Source organism: Antedon bifida, chromosome 10 (genome assembly GCF_963402885.1).
Source record: "Antedon bifida chromosome 10, ecAntBifi1.1, whole genome shotgun sequence".
NCBI classification, from domain to species: domain Eukaryota; kingdom Metazoa; phylum Echinodermata; class Crinoidea; order Comatulida; family Antedonidae; genus Antedon; species Antedon bifida.
In genome coordinates, this window is record NC_136235.1 from 3,710,946 (window position 1) to 3,730,666 (window position 19,721).

Here is a 19,721-nt window from a genome sequence, read left to right on the forward strand (position 1 = left end):
CAAAAATGTATTCTTAGAGACATAATCACGAAAAGAACGCACCAAAATATAGATGTATGTTCAAAGCCTGTAAATCGGAAGGAAACACGTGATTTTTGACCAATCAACTTCAGCTTAGAAAGGCCGCCATATTGACAGAAATTCACAAACTACAGGGTTGGTTCTGATCATAAAATATTAGTTTTTATAAACATTTCATTCCACGTCGATATAATTGTGACGTGGAGTGAATATTTCTGCTACTATGGATAGTAAAGGTGGTGGAAAAATTCAACGAAAACGCACTCGATTAACAGCTAAGCCGTACTCGAGGGCGAATGCATCGAGCACGCGGGAAGCAGGTTCATCATCAGGTCACCGCAGTGGCGCTGATACGAATCAGGTAAGGCGTGTAGAATGGGTTGATGTGCCTAGAATTAGATGAATAATGAAGTTAAAATATCTAAATGATTATTGCAGTTTAATTTGTTTTAAATGTTTAAGATTTTAAAAAGACAAATAAAAAATTGTTAATTAATAAAACGACAGATTGTTTTCAAGGAAAACAAATATTTTTTGTTTGTTTTTCGTATGTTTTGTGTTTGTGTAATTTTGTTCGTCAATCCGCGCACATGGAATGGTATGATGGTTTTTTAACGTCTAGGTTTGTATTGTAATCAGGCTATCAGCACATTATCCAACCGTGAATGTAATTTAAAGTTTTCTATAGCACAGACAGTCGACCGTGCATGTAAAGATTTATCTTCTATTATGTGCACGATTTAATGATAGTGCTGCATTAAATTTAGTGTTTCCCATCGTCATAGTTTGTAGTCAACCATGTGTATAGTGTATTGTTTTCTTTCAGTAAAGTCGACAGCGTGCCTTGTTAATGTTAACATATTATGTTGTAGATCTTTCGGCAGAAAGAACTCGGGATCATTAGGCTAATTAGAGTTTTTTAATGTAACATATAAAACTATCAATTAAAATATGTAGTTTTTGAAGTTATATACAATTTTTAAACTATTAATTATTATGTGTATATGGTATAAAATATTACTAAGGTTCCAAAAAAAGAAGAAAATCTTTATTAACCTTCCATTACATGTTTACTATTACTATTCAATCTTAATGAACGGTAAATACTTGTCTACTTGCTAACTGTAACTGAAATAATATGTCTGTGAACATTAAATTACACGAAAATAATATTTTATTATTTGTTTAGAGAAGTAGCCTACTGTAGGCCTATTAAATTCAGCATTACCCTATCCTAACATTACAATATTTGTTTGTATAGAAGCATAGATGATTACAGAATAGTTTCTATATTGTAAGTAATTAAGATTTCTTTTTTTTGGCAGTCTCTATTAAAACGAGTGTCAAATTCCCTACTTGGTTTTGTGACACCTTCATGGCTGACTGGTTACTGGACGTCATCAAAGCCAGAAAAGAAACCAGCTTCGGAAAGAAATGTAGTGACATCCGCACAGAGAGTGACCGATGAAATTGACGGAGAACAAATTGAGGTTGATTCTGATGTGGATGCTGTTGCTGTGACGACACAGAGGCAGGAGAGCAAGGGGACACCATTTTCATCCCAACAACCACTTGGAACTTCAACACCAGTTAATGATTTAAATAAATTTAAAGGTATAGTGTATAATTAATATTTGAACTTAGTATCCCATGACTATGTACAAGACACTGAACTTAAAACTTTACATTCATCTTGAAGTCACAAATATTCAGACATTCTTATTTTAAAAAGTGACATTTACAGTACTGTTATAGAAACACTTCAAAACCGCTATCCATTCGGGGTGTCAGGGGAGTTTAAAGATGTATTGTCCCTTTGACTAATTCCAAAAAAATTAAAAATAACAGATTTCGAAAAAAGGTGGGTCATTTTGAAGTATCATAATAGTTATTAACTTTCACCAAAAATTTGTTGAAAAAAAAATCATTTAACTGAAATACAGACGTTTTTGTGTTTAAAAAATAACTTTGACTTCCAGTCAAAGTTTTCGATCAAAACATATCCCATAATGAAACGCGCTTGTTTGGCTACTCTGTATGCATAATCATAAAACTTCCTCACGATCTGTGTGAAAATACCTTCTCAACCGTGACGAGTTGTAAACAATCATAATTAGCATATGCATAATGCGTACTCATGGTTTGAAATCTTTGTTTACTTTCGCTCGCGACGATTTTCCAGACGAAACGTAATCAAACTAATTTACCTGTTAATTACGTAATCTTGTTGCTTTTGGCTCGAATTTTCGACTTAAAGTGAATAACTTTAATATTACTTTGATATGGCCAATTTAAATTTAGAATATTTTGACCTTCATTTTTTTGTATTTCAAGGGACAATACATCTTTAAGGCATGGGTGTAAAAAATAATATTTTGAATTTGTTTTTTTTTTTCCTGTATTTTAACGCCTACAATTTCAAACCATGCAGTGTGTGTTTGATGGGAATAATAATAAATAAAAGAAAAAAATGTAATTTATTTTTAATGTGGAAAATAAAATATAAATTGGGACTTCTAAAAATGAAATTTCTTCAGGAAAGACCGATGTTAAAAGCAAATATCTTCCATTTTACTGTGCAGTATCCATAAAGACAAATCCTCTGTAATTCGCCTATACAAAAATGGACATAATTAAACTCAGGGATGTGAATGGCAAAAGTCAGTTGACCTTTTATCAGAACAAACCTGTTGTGCTCATGATCTTTTAATGTCTACTACATAAAACAAATTTAATAAAAACACTGCACAACACTGTTAATGCCATTCAAACACTAAATTGAATGCTTTTAAATGATTATTTTAGAACATGTTTTAATCTTGGCCCATTTATCTACTCGGCAAAAATAACAGTAATTCATATAACAAATAAAATATTATTTGTTTATTTCATGCCAGAAACAGGCCATAAAAATGGTAAAATTTTATAATGTTTGTTTTGATACAGTAGTAACGTTTTATCATTGCTGACAGAAATATTTGTATCTCTTGTTTTATTATGTGCAGATGATGTATCCATGACAACAAGCAGTGTGTCCATGATACCTCAAGTGGATAACACTGATTATCAAATTAAGGTGTCCGCAAGCAATTTGAATAAAACGGACGGTATGTTGATTTTCATTTTTCACATAAATTTTTTCTTCAATGAAATGAGAATGTTTCAATTTATTGCTTCATTGCTAATCTGTGAGAACCTGCAAGAGCCGTATCTTTACCACAAAAAAAAAAAAAATAGCAATATTGCAATGATTTATTCATATTTTGTGGGCAGATAAGATATATTTCAGGACATTTTAATGTGTTTAAATTACCTTTGTATTACATGATTTTTGTAAAAAAAAAATACTGTAAATTTTGTATTTGCAAATGTTAATTAAATATTTACATTAAGTGACAGTGATATTAACATATTAACATGTAGTTTAAATTCAGGTTAATGTCATGAATATCATATCACCACCTTTAACCCTTATTGATATAAGGAGTGGTGATCATATGGCTGCTCGTTCAAGCATGATATGTATGTGATACATTAATATGTGATGATAATGTTGTATTACATACTGATAATATATACCTATGACTCAGCATATTAAAAAGGTTTTGTGATACGTCTTCTTTTCCCTTCCCTCATTAATTCATTTGATTGTTTTATATTAGTGACCTTAATTTTGTAGACAATGGAAATTTTTGTTTATGACACTTTTTACCATACCCTAATATGCTGTTCATTGTCATTTGGCTTTTTTCCTTTGTAATTCTTAGTTATCACATAGAGTCTTTGTAGATTTGGTATCCACCCTTGTTTATAGCCTCTTATACTGTACTGTATTTTTGTAATTTAATTTTATATAGAGAGAACATCTGCAAGAACGTGGACACGCACAGCTGAAACTGTTACACCTCGAACAGCTTCCAGACCTCAGCAACCCAGCAGGAACATGCAAAGGCCCTCATTTAATGCTAGTTATTTTGGGTCTCCTATAACTGTAAGTGCAATTAGTTAAATTAATAATTAAGTAATTATTTATAAACTCTATTTTTGTTTCTTTATATTAGTGTAAAATTATGATATGATAATATAATTCACTATGATTAATTTATTTTACTTGTATTCTCAGGGTATTGGAATTTTATTGAATTTATATTCATTTGCAATAGCATTTACATAAACAATACAGATGTAATGAGTAATAATAATAACATAACATTATTGAAATATTTACAATAAAAATGCTTTCTGGCTTCTAATCACAATTATTGTTGGGATATTATTAAACATGATTTTATACGCATAATTAAAAATAGTATCCAGTTGTTAACATATGAAATGTAAAAGTTTAATATATGTTCTGCTAATTTGATTTTGATATGACAGTTTGTTAGCATTAACTGACTGTGAATATTAAACCCTCTCTGATTACAGACATTCGATTCTATGCATTATTTTTATTATAATTTAACCCGACCTACTTTTTTTTTTCAGGGTCGTGAGAGTCCTATTGGGCCGTTCGCGTCACCTTTCTACCCAGGCAGGACAACCTATGGTGGAGCATCGGCACAAAGATCAACGCCGTCCAGTAAACCAAGTAGTAATTCGCCATACCAGGTATTGTTATTTGTTATTTTAATATTAGATTGAATTAAAGTGCAAATGTAGTAAAGTATTACCTTAGTTGGTTCACATCAGAATGTTTTTGTTTTATTTGAATCTAAATTTTAATTCAATCCAAAATTTTTTCCTTGCAATCATATCTTAATTTATCATTGCCAAATACATTTTATAAACATAATAATGAAGTATATGAAGTGATTGAAATTGAACACACATAAAATGAATACCATATTCAAGGATAATCCAATACTCGAGTATAATCCCACCCCCTTTCTATTTTGACCCAAGACTTAAATCTATTGTTGCAGTCCAAGTATTACATAACCCCCAAATGTCATGCCCAGGCCAACTAAATGAAGTATATGAAGTGATTGAAATTCAACACACATAAAATGAATACCATATTCAAGGATAATCACATACTCGAGTATAATCCCACCCCCTTTCTATTTTGACCCAAGACTTAAATCTATTGTTGCAGTTCAAGTATTACATAACCCCCAAATGTCATGCCCAGGCCAACTGTACAGTACTATAACAAATTGTTTGTATATCAGACTAGTTTTATCTGTAATGTATTGCAATAAAACAAGCGAGAACAAACAGTGTCAATTTAAACAAAAATTAAAAATAAAATACCTTTTACACAATGATTGTTGCTGTACATACTTAATGTATTGATATTATTTTATAGGTGTATCATCCAATCAAGAGAAGATTAAAGCCAAGACAGGCTAGTAGTTCTATAAACTCTGGCTTTGGTGTCACAAGTGCAGCTGCTAAACAGATTCTAGAGACATTGGAAAAGATGTCCACACCATTGTCAGATGCAAAGAAGATCCCTCTGTCACCTACAGCCTCCCCACTTGTGTTCAATGTGAGTGTAAATAGTCGCTTTTGTTTTGTTCATTTTCCTTGAATAAATATATGGTCGGTATATCTAGAAATGGTTTACATGTACATGGCAATAAATATAATCTGAATATTCATTCAACACTATTTAAGACAGCTTTGCCCTCATCCTACATCTTCAATGTACATAGCATTCATTTCTTTTGCTCTTACTGTTAAGCTCTGTCTACACTATCAAACAAAAAATGTTAATGTGCCCATATATGGACATGATGATTTCATATCACTACCATATTTGGGCACATCACACTTTTTCTGTCAAACTAGTTTGATAATGCAGACAGAGCTTTACAGATTACAGTACAAACATTTTTAGAATTATACAGATGATATTATGATAGAAGTTATTAATATTAACATGACAACCCTTCTTTTTATTACAGCCAACAAAACGCGCTAGAACAAGTCTAAGACCTGGTCCACCAGTAGCTCCACGGCCAGTACCGACTCGAGTGAGCATTGCAAACACCAGACAGACATCCTTAGTTCCAGAAGAACCTGAAAGACTAAGGAAGGTGTCGACTGGTAATAAGGAACCAGAAGGCACAACACCATCCACTGCCAAGTTTAGTGTGCAATCAACGTTTAAGTAAGACCATATATCGCATTTTTTTTCAATCACTATTTTCTTCATTGAATCAGTGTGAACAGAATACCAAGTAAGGACATGTTATGTTGCAGTAGCAAAATGTCAGTGTGTGAAGCATGTTTATGACTTAAGCTCTGTCTACACTATCAAACTAGTTTGACAAAAAAGTGTGATGTGCCCATATATGGTAGTAATATGCTTAAATATGGTAGTGATATGACATAATGTCCATATATGGGCGCATCACATTTGTTGTCACATAAAGTTTTGATAGTGTACACATAGCTTTACAAGTATAAAGATTCAATTATTAAAATCCTGAAAACAAAGTTTTTTTACATCTAATGTTGCCCTCAAAACTGAGATTTATAGATATTCTAAATTGCATATATAATTTTTCAGATTTGGTGTTCCTGAAAGTATACCCAGTCCCCCCATTAGTAAGTCAAGTGGCGGCAAGATGAAAACAAAAAAGAAGTCTGCTGTACATGTATCAAACAAAGAAGATGAAGAAACCGAGATGGTTAGATTTATGTTTTAATACATTTTCAACTTATAAAATAAGTTATATCATTTTTTCATCAACTGATACCAGTAGATTTTACCAACTCTCCTATTACTTTTTGCTAACAAATGCACAAAAACATGCTTATAAAATATTGTTGGATGCAGATATTTATTATATTGTTTTGGATATAACAAATGCATGTGGTAACACCACATATTATCGTGAGGTGGTTTCCCGATTAATCGTACGATCAAAACGGTACTGGGTATGATCAACTAGCGTTCGTTTTCCCACCTAATCATCTATTCATAGAAGTACTGACCACATATTATTAAACAATTAAGACAATCATGTCTAAATATTTTGGTTTTTTTTATGACCTCATGAATATTTTGTAGTCTAACAATATAATGCAACTTTTGTTATCTAATACAAGTCTTTTCTAATGTTCTTATAAATGACCTATTTAACTATGTTTACATTTAAATTTATTTTTAAAATGCGCAAAAAGCCAAAGAGTAAACCAAACCAAACCATGAGCTAATGGCCAAGGACAGAAGTGACAACCTCTTTGATTTGTTGGTGTTTTGAGTAAATCATTAAAGACGTTTTTTAATTTATTTTTATAGTTGGAAGAAGTTGATCTGCCTAACATCGCATTACCTCTTGGAGAGGGAAAGATGCCATCATTCAACTTCTTAAAACCTTCTTCCAAACCAATAATGTCTTCTACGCCCTCACCAAGCACCCACGTTTCTAAGCACACACCTTCTACAACAAAGATCACTTCAGGTCTACAATTCCAGTTCTCATCACCTATATTCAAAGAAGGTCTTACTGTGGCAGCAGAAACAGGGGTTGCAAAGGTTTGTTGACGATTTAACTTTTTGTTGATGCTTTGTGCCACATGCAAATGGCTTTGTTAACTTTCAATACTCCTTTAAAACAGCTGAATTTTATTTTGCCAGGTTTTAATCTTTGGAAAGTAAAATATTTTTTAAACGTTTGGACACATTCTTACAATTAAGTTATTATTTGATTATGATGTTCTACTAAGTAATTTTTTATAGACAACTGTACTGGTATTATAGCACTATCTTTGTATAATTCTTAAATTAGTAGAACCCCCATTAAGGGGACACCTTCGGGACCCAAAAAGTGTCCATTTGATCATGGTCTCCTCTGAATAGGGGTTGATGATAGTGTACTTTCCCTGGTTCGTTTCAAAGGAAAGTGAGTGTTGCCTAAATACGAGGGGTTCAACTATATCTCTAGTATTTTGGTGGGTTTTTTTTACGTCTTAAGTATCTCACACTTTTTTCTTTTTGTCTGTTGTAGACATTTACATTTAGCTCACCAAAGCCAGCACCATCCGCATCACCTAAGCAATTCTCCTCACCGTCCACCTCCTCGGCGCTTAAGCGAAAGGAGACAAACAACGATGAAGATGGGGCTAGTTTCGGTAGCTTAAAACCAGCAAAGGAATTAAAGAAGGGAAGTTGTTTAGAGGTTTTAGGTATCGGTAAGTGATTTAATGGAACAATTTTATTTGTTAAGAACTCCTTTAAACATATTAAGTATTCTTATTAGCAAAATAATGCTGTATTCATTTTTTTGTTTGTTCACTTTGTGTTCACCTTTTTACATATTATTTTAGACTATAAAAATGCACATTGTCTGTAAAACTTTAGCTATCTGACAAATAGAAATTGTAGAAGACACATTCTTATATTCTAATCAATTAACACAGTTGTAAAGTTGTTGAATTTTAATCATAGTTTAAATATAATTTTCTGATTTCAGTTCCGAGTAAATCAAGTACCGATGTTACAGATAACCATAAAAAAATAATCGGATTTGGAGATAGATTCAAAACGGCACCAGGAACATGGACTTGTTCGACTTGTTTAGTTGATAATAAACCAAGTGCTAACAAATGTATTGCATGCATGACAAGCAAACCTCAGGCAAGCAATGAACATAATACTGTTGGGAAGAAACAAGACAGTGTTGTAGACTCTGGCAAATTAATTAGTGTATCAAATTCAGGAACTATAGTTGCAAGTAAAACCAGTTCAACACATTTACAAAGTCCACATAGAACTAGTACATCTCAAATTGGATTTGGGAATAAATTTAAGTCAGAGCCAGGCTCCTGGAATTCTAATTCTTGTTTACTGGACAATAAACCAGACAGGGACACTTGTGTAGCAATTGCCAGTGAAAAGCCACAAAAATCAGACATTACTCAACCACCAATTAGCTTAGCAGAAAAATTTAAACCCCAACAAGGGTCATGGACTTGCGATACTTGTCTTGTAGACAATAAAAAGGAATCGTTAAAATGTGTTGCATGTACAACATCTAAACCGGGTGGAACCAGCCAGTCGTCTAGTATAGGCGTAAGTAAATCTGTCCGTTTTCCTATCTATAGATTAGACATTTCAAACCTAGAAGTTAGTCAGAACAATAAGTTGTATTTCTAATAAGATAAGTATATATGAGAAAGTATTTGTTAGTTGGTATAGCTGTTACCCTATTATTTGGTATGTTGCAATTTCATTGGGGATACACGTCTGAAATAGGGAATTACTGTAGTCTTCAAGTATGTGTTTGTATATACAGTAGTATAACTAGTGCAATAGAATATTAGAACATTTTGCTTTAAAAGGTACTTTCCTTGGTATATTGTGAACCTTCATTTGGGAAATAGAAAACTTAAATACAACCAATCAGTTGAATTTATAGCTTATCCACAGAGAAATTTCATGGATACATTGTTTACAGGGTTTGTGACTGAGCAGTCAAAGCTGAGCACCGGGTGGGTGATGGGACTACCTTTTAGTTCTGTTCAGTACCTGTTGACCTGATGATAGTTCTTCAGTATAACCACGAAGCCATGGTAGTCCACCTTCAGGCACAAATGTATTTAATTGATAAAGAAGGTTATTGTAAAACCTTTTTTTTTTGTAGGAAGTGCAAAAAAACAATACATCGCTAGCAGAAAAGTTTGCTCCTGCTCCTGGATCTTGGTCATGTGACACCTGCCTTATACAAAATAAATCATTAGATTCCAAGTGTGTAGCTTGTGGTACAGCTAAACCTGGAAGCAAGGTAAGTGGTCATTATGCATCATCATCGTTAAATTAAATGTGAATCAAATTTATATAAATGTTATGTTCAAGATTGTAAGGTGATAGTAACCTTGACTTAAGATCCATGTACACTATCAAACTAGTTTGACAAAATAAGTGCGATATGCCCAAATATGGTAGTGATATGGCATCATCATGTCCATATATTGGCACATCACATTTTTTTTAATTGTAAAGTGATAGTAACCTTGACTTAACCTCTGTCTACACTATCAAACTAGTTTGACAAAATAAGTGCGATATGCCCAAATATGGTAGTGATATGACATCATCATGTCCATATATGGGCACATCACATTTTTTTTTATTGTAAAGTGATAGTAACCTTAATTTAAGTTCAGTCTACACTATCAAACTAGTTTGACAACAAAAGTGTTGTGTGCCCAAATGGTAGTGATATGACATCATCATTACCATTTATGGTCACATCACATTTTTTTGTGTGTCACATAAACTTTGATAGTGTAAACAGAGCTTTAAATTATAATCATATATTCCATCATTTTATAAAATCCTTGTTCATCCAAAATTGTTTCCTTCTTTTTAGACGGAGAGCAAATCGGTGCTTGGTTTTGGTGACAAGTTCAAGGCTCCAGCTGGTTCCTGGACGTGTGATACATGCCTTATACCGAATAACAAATCTTCAAACAAGTGTGTAGCTTGTGGAGCTAGCCAACCTGGTTGTGAGCCTGTTCTTAAAGCACCTCCTGGTAAGAAAACTATAGCTTGCAATATGTCCTCATATTACAAACTTACAATTTCTTACAATTACTATCAACTGAGACTCGTTTCACATACATACGTTCAAGTTTTTCCATAAAATTGTATTGAAGATTTTTCTTACGATAATCCCTCCCATTGCACTAGAGACCACTCTCTCCAAAGCCAGACCAACTCAGACCAAGGTGTTTCCAGTATTGTAGAGTTCACTTGACTCTTGTTTTTTATTTCTAATTATCCTTTTTTATTGTTCAACAGCATCAGTTTTTAAGTTTGGAGGAAGTTCAGCACAATCTTCTGAAGACAAACCATCGTCAACTTTCAAATTCGGTGGCACATCAACACAGGCCACTAGCGGTTTTAGTTTTGGTGGCAGTAATAATGAACAATCTAAAGCTGTAACCGGTAGTACAGCACCACAGTCTACTAGTGGGTTTAGCTTTAGTGGCAGTAATAATGAACAAACGAAGCCTGTCGCTGGTGGGTTTACCTTTGGCAGTAAAAGTGAACAATCTAAGCCAGTGACTGGTGGTACTGCACCAGAGTCGACCGGTGGATTTACTTTTGGTAGTAAAAATGAACAATCTAAGCCAGTCGCTGGTGGTACAGCACCACAGTCCACTAGCGGGTTTACTTTTGGTAGTAAAAATGAACAATCTAAGCCAGTCGCTTGTGGTACAGCACCACAGTCTACTAGTGGGTTTACTTTTGGTAGTAAAAATGAACAATCTAAGCCAGTCGCTGGTGGTACAGCACCACAGTCCACTAGCGGGTTTACTTTTGGTAGTAAAAATGAACAATCTAAGCCAGTCGCTGGTGGTACAGCACCACAGTCCACTAGCGGGTTTACTTTTGGTAGTAAAGATGAACAATCTAAGCCAGTCGCTGGTGGTTTTACATTTGGTAAAAAAGCTGAGAGTGATTCAAAGACAAATAGTGCAATTAGCGAGACTTCTTCCACCACAGATTCTTCAGAAAAAAACACAATGGAAACTTTTCAATTTGGAATGTCTAATACTTCAGAAAAACCGGAATCATCTGCAGGAGGATTTACATTTGGACAAAAATCTGAAAAGCCTTCAGTGGTCAGTGGCGGTTTTAATTTCGAACAAAGTTCAGCAACGAACTTGACACAGAAGCCAACTAGTAATAACATACTTGGCGTAGGAATATCTAGTGGAATTGCTTCCAGCACTACTACAAAATCGGACAGTAGCAACGTTAGTACATTTGTTTTTGGTGCTAAAAATGATACAAATAGTCTTGCTAAAACAGATGGGTTTCAATTCGGAAGTAGTTCAGAAAAGAGCGCTGCAAAAGAAGCTTCTTCATCGGCATTCCAACTCGCTGCAGAACCTGCAAGTACAGGATTTTCATTTGGTTCGAAGAACCATGTAGATGCTAAGGATACGGGATCTGTATTTGGTGGCAATAAACTAACTGGAATTATGACTGTCAACAACAATGATTTAAGTAAACCTAACACCGGTGTTGCTTTTCAATTCGGAGCAGCAGCAGCACAAACATCAAGTGCTCCAGCTCCATTTGTTTTCTCAGGACAATCAAAGGAACCCTCAGGTAAGGAACTGTTCTTTATTAACTGATTTTGTAGATTCATATTATCCAGCTATAAAGCCTGGTCTACACTATCAAACTTTATGTGACAAAAATAAAGTGATGTGCCCATATATGGACATGATGATGTCATAACACTACCATATTTTGGAATATCACTACCATATTTTGGAATATCACTACCATATTTGGGCACATCACACTTTTTTGTCAAACTAGTTTGATAGTCTTAGTGAATGAGGCAGTGACAAGAAGTCACTGTTGATGGAAAAATAGTACTAGCATAAAGAAGGGCCTAATGGTTAGTTGTAAAAAATTGGTACGGATAAGAGGAATAGAAAACTTGGATAGAGAAATCCTTACAATAAACTATAGCTCTGGCTACACTATCAAACTAGTTTGGGTGATGTGCCCAAATATGGTAGTGATATGCTTAAATATGGTAGTGATATGACATCATCATGTCCATATATGGGCACATCACATATTTTTGTCACATAAAGTTTGATAGTGTAGACAGAGTTTTAGATGGTTGTATCGCCACCATTCATTATCTGATCTCTCCAATAATATGATTAACATTTAATAATGATTTAACTTTAATTTTCGAAGTTATTAAGAAGATGTAATGCAATTCATTATATTTTCGTTCTTCAACTTTATTATATTTATAATATAAGTAAACAGAATTTCTACTACAACCATGTTTTGATGAACATTTATTTTACAATATTATGTATTTATTTTAGTTGAAAAACCAAGTACCACATTTTCATTTGGAAAATCCAATTCAGGAACTGATGATGCAGGTAATTAACAGTTGCTTGTTTTTTATACAATATAATGATTGTTGTTTTTTAACATATGAAACCTTCTTTTATTAATAACATATGAAACCTTTTATTATACATATACAAATTTAAATATTCAACAGGTATCCGAGGCCCACCAGCAAAAATGGGAGGATTTTCATTCATTGAGAAGCCTCAAGAACCAGCATCAACCACCAACTCTGGTTCACTGTCTAACTTTGGTTTTGGTGGCAACACCATGTCTGCTCCTGCAGCTTCCACAGCAGAACCACCCACCTTCAAGTTTGGCCAGAATCCAAATCCAACAGCGCCATCATTTGGTGGTAAGTTAATAACAGTATCCTTCTGAAGCCTACTACTACTACTACTACTACTTGTCTACACTAGCAAACTTTAGCAATTTTTTTGTTTGTGTGGGTTTGCAAATTAAAGTTTTCTAGGATAGATTGCAGCTGCTTCCTATACTGAGGATGGGTGTGTCCCATACTGAGGGTGGGTGTGTCCCAGATTGAGTGTGGGTTAATTCAACTATTTGTATTAGCCTACACCCAGCCCCAATTTTTAAATGCAAGGTATTACTTTATTTTTTTTTTAGTTTTCATTGAACACAAATTGATAATACGACATATAAAAATTTTCTTTCAGGTTTTGGAGCCGCTGTAAATAATTCAACAGCACCAACACTTGGTAACAGCGTAAATTCTACCACAGGCGGTGTTACCTTCAATGCATCCAGTAACAATGGTGGTGGTTTCAATTTTACCCCTAGCACTGCTGCTCTCAAGTTTGGTGCCACGTCATCCACACCAGCCTTTGGCGGCACAGTCAACCCAGTAGCTCCAAACTTTGGCGGTCAGAGTAATTCAACGATAGGTTCGAGCGGCTTTGGTATGGGGAATAGTAACTCTGTTGCTTTTGGTGGTGCCAGCGCTAACAATACCCCTGCTCCAGCATTCGGTAGTATGGCACCGCAAACCAATGGACCAGGTGGTGGTAAGAAAATAATTTATGTAACAATTCTTACTAGATTAGATCTCTCTTTAGTAGTGAATCTGAATATCCTATCCTTGTTGCACATTGTGTCTGATGGAGACCAACAACAAATGTCTTCAAAGTATAATAATGATAATAATACGAATTTGTAATGCGCCATTTCCAGCAGTAAGTGATCAAAGGCGCAGTGTATGAGAGCTAAATTTGAAAGAAAAAGATGAGTTTTCAAGGCAGATTTAAAGGCGATAGTAGAAGAACATGACCTAATAGAGGCGGATAGGTCATAACATAAGCGAGAGGCAGCAGAAATAAAGGTGCTTAGGCCATACGTTTTAGTGTTAAAAGTCGGAATGGAAAGGAGATTTTTTTTAAGATGAGCGAAGGCGACGGGTATCTTGGTTTATTCTTAAGTGTATAACTTTAAAGATTTTCCTTTTACTTATTTTCCCTTTTTCCCTTCTCACTCTCTTCTCATTACTTTCTTTCCCTTTCCTATTTATCTTTCTGTTTTATCATTTTAAATAAACGGGAAAATTTCATTTTTTAATTTTGTTTAGCAATATTGCTAATCAAACTGATTTTTGAGTCGAGAAACATAGTTATTGTATTTTTTGCTACACAATTTTAAAAATCTGTAGCAAAAAGGTTTTGTATAGGTTTTTTCTTTGCGAAATTATTCCCTGTTTAGTGATGTTTCCTGAACATATACTATACAATGCTGAGATATGGTCAAAATGGAAAATTTAATTCAATTGTTTTCTTTATAGGTTTTCAATTCAACAGTGATTCAAATTCAAAACCTAACAACTCATTCCAGTTTGGGCAGCAAAACAATTCCTCACTTTTCCAGTTTGGAGGAAAGAGTTCAGAGCTGTCTTCAACCACACCAGCCCCTAGTGGTGGTTTTAATTTTGCATCAACACCATCGGTACAACCACCCAACTTTGGTGCATTTTCAAACTCTGGAAACGACTCAATGGCATTTCAATTCAAGTAGGTTTTGGAACTGAATTTAAAGACTACACAAGTTTCTGTCCAGGGCTAAAGCTCTGACTACACATCAAACTTTATGATAACAAATGTGATGTGCCCATATATGGATATGATGATGATGATGTCATATCACTACCATATTTGGGCGTATCATTACAATATTTGGGCACATCACACTTTTTTTGTCAAATTAGTTTGATAGTGTAGACAGAGCTGTAGAATATCATAAATGGAAGAAGAAAAATGATTTGTTTGAGTGAATTGTCAGTTCGTTATGTTCACCCACATGAATCCCGTTTCACACTACTTTCTACTATTAGTTCATTAGTTCTTCTCGGATAAGGACTAAAAATAATAAAATCTTTTTAATATCGGTCATTATTTTTTTTAAGGGCCAGTGCTACCAATGATAATCCATTTAATGCCGTGTCGAGTGGAAATATGCAAGGGAGGAGGATAAAGAAAGCCCAGAGGAGAATCAAGAAAACGTAGCAGAACATGTAGCCTGAAGTTGATAATGCCATCACAGGGTGTAAAAAAGGACTAGAAGACTACTATCTAAACAGCCAGTTTATAAGTAACAAGGCCAGATCTAAGCAGACCATCCCATCACAGATTAGCACCTAGAAACTCGACCACCCAGTTCCTGGCAGGCCAGCTCTTAGTAACTTAACAATAACTTGTACTCCTAGAATACAATGTGCTGAATCTATATATAAATGGGGCTTCACTATGACTTATCTATTGGTTACTATACTTGCTCTTGAGTTTTGTTCTTCACAAGACAAACTATACAAATGGCCAATCAAAAACCATTATTCAAATCAGAAACCTGGCTAATGCGTTTAAATAGCCTATAATGTCCACATTCCTGCTACTTATTTGAGGATAAGATCACAATTGCACAATTATATTCTAGTAGGTGATGCAATAGATTTGACCATTTTACCTTTTGTTTTATTAGTATTGTTTTGTTGAATTAATTGTTATGTTTTTGTGATGTTTACCATACATACTCTAGTATATGCCTCACCTCACACCAAGACAATTTATACGATACGATTTATAATAGAAGCCACACAATTGTATTTATTTATTTCAACTTTATAGAAGGTATGACACTTCCAGCTTAACCAACAGGCCAGCTGATATCCATGGCCCTCTTTAAATATTTTGGCTTTCTATGCTTGAGTCTATAATGGTAATCCTTTAAAATTATGTTTGTATATATCTCTACCACTGTACTTACAGTCTAACACCAAAAACTAATATGATTTTTTTTTTACATTTTTATTAACCACTCGATATTGTTCATCTAATTTGAAATTAATTTGTGCAGATGGTAGAACACATTTCAATCACATTTCTTTTAGTTTATTTTAATTAAAATTTATATTAATTATAAATTATCTAACAAATAAAAAATAATAATAATTTCAAACGTTTGAAATAATTGTGAAATGTCCTTTTCCAGCATACTTGTTGGCATTTGAACAACTAAAAAATAATCACAGAATATAATTATTCACACAAAAATATTTGTTTGTGCTTGCTGATTTCAAATGATCAGCAAGTTTATGGGTGCTCATGCTAATGTAATCTGGTTAAAATTAACGTCATTGTCTTTTAAGTTGGTCTAGATTAGTCTAAAATTTCATAATGTTTTCGGTCGTATTTTGTACTCCTATCATACCAATATTGCAATCGTATTACTTTACTAAAACACAGCTATGTTGAGATACTAAGTGTGGGTTTAGCTGCTTATCTGATATTGACGTACCACAATATTATCACATTGCGCAGGTCACTGCATCGGTCATTCTTACTCTTGTACTATAAACTATAGAATGTTTATGATTCTTGTTTGTGCTCCGTAATTAATATTCCTCATTAATAATACTCAACTATTACAAATAATCTATATGCACATTGTTTGTGATAATACCTATTTGTAGCATTCAATAATGTCATAAGATCAGGTGGAATTGTGCATTGTACATTGTTTAGGCTTGTTGGTGCAACTAGTTCTGAATATTCCTCAATATAATAACTAGTACTACACAATTATTAAATGTAGGAATCATACGTGATATTTGACCAGTTTTAACATTGGGTGGGTTTGTATTTCAGTAATGTTGGGTCATATTGTATAATGTATAGTAGTTTAGGAACCAAAGAAAAATATTCTACTGCTTGTTATATTTTAATCGGTTGGGTGAATTAATTTTTTTTTTTCTCGATTGAGTAGTTCAGGTATTTGTTGGAATTTTAACCTCTCTGTTTTTCAAATATTAAAAAATAATTTTTTTTATTGTAAAAATATATTTTTGCAAACATTTGTCCGTTTTTAGAATTTTTTTTTTTTCATACAAATAGTGTTTGTTGTAATGGTTAAAGTTCAAACTTAGCATAAACAATCCATAAACAGCTATTGTGCAAGTTTGCTACATAGGAGACTTGTGTAGTTATGCTTTGTGTAAAGATTTCATTTTTTTCCAATACAGCTGTACATTAAGCACAATACTGTAATACTTATGAACTGAAATATCCCATATTCATGAATACAATATTGTATTTATTTCATAGCAGTCAATTATTTTAATAATGCCAAACAGGTGTATCAATCACTCCAAATACAGTTAAAATAACAATTGAACCAAATGTTTTAAAGTTAGTGTAGTTTTTTTCATGTACTAATTTTTACTGTGTTTTCTCGATATGTATGTTTTATAGTATGCTTCCAATTGAAATTCCCATGTAAATGAATGGAGAACATACACTCTTTAACATACAAATTAGATGAATTACTTAAAAAATGCAATACTTTTGTTGATAAAGGTAGTTGTTAGGGAACAATTGAACTAGATGTGGAATATGCTGTTGTATATAAAGCATCGGACACAGTATCTTATTTGTTTACTATTTTTATGTTTCATTGTAAATAGCTAATAAGTCTGTAAAAAAGTAAGAGAGAGACAGTACATCTCATATTTCAACCATCCCACCTTGAGGCGGCGTTATATATAAAACCAATTTCGAGCAAAAATACAAAACGAATAGAAATCTTTTAGGGAAAGAAATGTTAGGAAATTAATTGTATAAAAAGTTTATTTTTATGTTACTATATAGAATATTTGAGCCAATTTAGTATTGGTGGGAAGTGAAAACGTGAGATGTGCTATTTGTCTGAGCATGCAAATAAGCAAAATTAATATGCAAATAATATGTAGATTGTATATATAAACCATGTCAAAAAAACTGATGCCTTCTGTGTGAGAGTGCGAGAGAAACAAATTGTTAAAACAAAAAGTTTAAATAGTAATATTTTAGTGTATTAAAATATACCCCGTATGAGGGTTTAGATCGTAAGTATTGTAATTTTGGGCCCAGTTTTTGTAATTTTTGGTACTTAAAAAAGTATGAAAAACAGAAGTCGCTGTGTTTTTTGGTATGGTGCTATATAAAGAGATGTATGTATGATCCAGTGCTGTTAATGAAAGGGATGATAAACTAGTTTAGTTGCATTATTTAGTTCAATTAAATGACGGATGCGAAGAAGGAGGAGATGTTAATATGTTTTGGTTGGTGAATAAATATCAAAATATAGAGAAACTGATGTTAAGTTCTGTAGAGTATTTGTTTGTATCAATTGCCGGTTTAAGTTGTATTCACTTTTTGATTTATATTATGTACAGCAGGCCTTGTCTTTTTAAAATTGTAAGTGTGCTACAAATTGCACTCCTCAATACATTCAGGTGTGCTGTTTATATTTTGGTGTGTATCACACTCGCTCACCTCAAAAGAACAGGCCCGGTACAGTCAACTTAATTGAAATCTGACTTTAGAAAAAGTATTGGTATTACAGTGCTGTGGTTGGCAATGTTACACCATGGACCTATAAATTAATGTCCATGGTATTACAGTGCTGTGGTGGGCAATGTTACACCGTGGACCTATAAATTAATGTCCATGGTATTACAGTATTGTGGTGGGCAATGTTACACCATGGACCTATAAATTAATATCCATGGTATTACAGTACTGTGGTGGGCAATGTTACACCATGGACCTATAACACTCAAAGCTGTATTTACAAAGGACACAGTAAAAACATATCAATTATGATCAGTTGTGTATGTTTAATACTCCATTCTGAGTATGAATACTGATAACTGTATAACAATATTATTCAATTTTATGCAGGATATAACATTTGAAGCTGAATGGTGAAGATGTTCCATTATTTTTCAAGTTTTTCCGTCGTTAGATCATCACTTTCAAGTTTCATAACTCTCCAAGTTGTCGCAATGTTTCCAATTGGAACCTCGATTTTTTTTCACCTAAAGAATTAAAACAGTCAGGTAATTTCATATTAGTATTACATACAAATTGTTTATCTTTCTGACTATAATGTATTAATTAAATCATTGTGAATTTTGAAATATACAGGTAGTATTTTTTTTAAAGCAAAACTAATTTATTTACATTTGAAAGAGTGGTTCCTCACATCCAGTGCAAGTCTTGGTATTACATTGTTTTTCCGGTTTTCCCAGTATCGTATTATCATTATCATCTCTTTGAAGTTTCAAAACAAATTCTCTCAATTGGCACGTAGCCTTTGTTTATCTAAAGCAAAGGTAGGTAATTTCATTATTAATATTACATACAAATTATGCATTAACTTTCTGGCTATAATGTATTAATTCAGTCAAATCATTGTGAATTTTGATATAGTGTATATTTTTAAAAGCAAAACTAATTTCTTTTACATTCTACACACCTTTGAGATCTGTTCAAGTTTGTTGTTTCCACTGTCAATTGCTATC

The 19,721-nt window shown here is 33.2% G+C and overlaps 1 protein-coding gene across 1 annotated transcript; it reads left to right on the top strand.

Moving 5' to 3' along the window:
• The first annotated feature begins 107 nt into the window (after positions 1-107).
• Positions 108-18,511, top strand: LOC144854075 (uncharacterized). The gene is made up of 20 exons (XM_078711960.1): positions 108-382; positions 1,347-1,635; positions 3,027-3,128; positions 3,879-4,012; positions 4,510-4,632; positions 5,333-5,515; positions 5,934-6,139; positions 6,542-6,662; positions 7,277-7,513; positions 7,986-8,169; positions 8,451-9,049; positions 9,621-9,761; positions 10,350-10,512; positions 10,781-12,100; positions 12,847-12,906; positions 13,032-13,232; positions 13,555-13,733; positions 13,767-13,902; positions 14,670-14,895; positions 15,288-18,511. The coding sequence occupies exons 1-20, from the start codon at positions 245-247 to the stop codon at positions 15,385-15,387; spliced, it is 4,842 nt and encodes a 1,613-aa protein (XP_078568086.1). The 5' UTR covers positions 108-244; the 3' UTR covers positions 15,388-18,511.
• Positions 18,512-19,721: the final 1,210 nt, after the last annotated feature.

Coding starts and splice junctions, on each gene's coding strand:
- LOC144854075 (XM_078711960.1), top strand. CDS start 245: ATGGATAGTAAAGGTGGTGGAAAAATTCAACGAAAACGCACTCGATTA. Junction 6,663..7,276: donor AAGATGAAGAAACCGAGATG/GTTAGATTTATG, acceptor TTATTTTTATAG/TTGGAAGAAGTTGATCTGCC. Junction 12,907..13,031: donor TTCAGGAACTGATGATGCAG/GTAATTAACAGT, acceptor AATATTCAACAG/GTATCCGAGGCCCACCAGCA.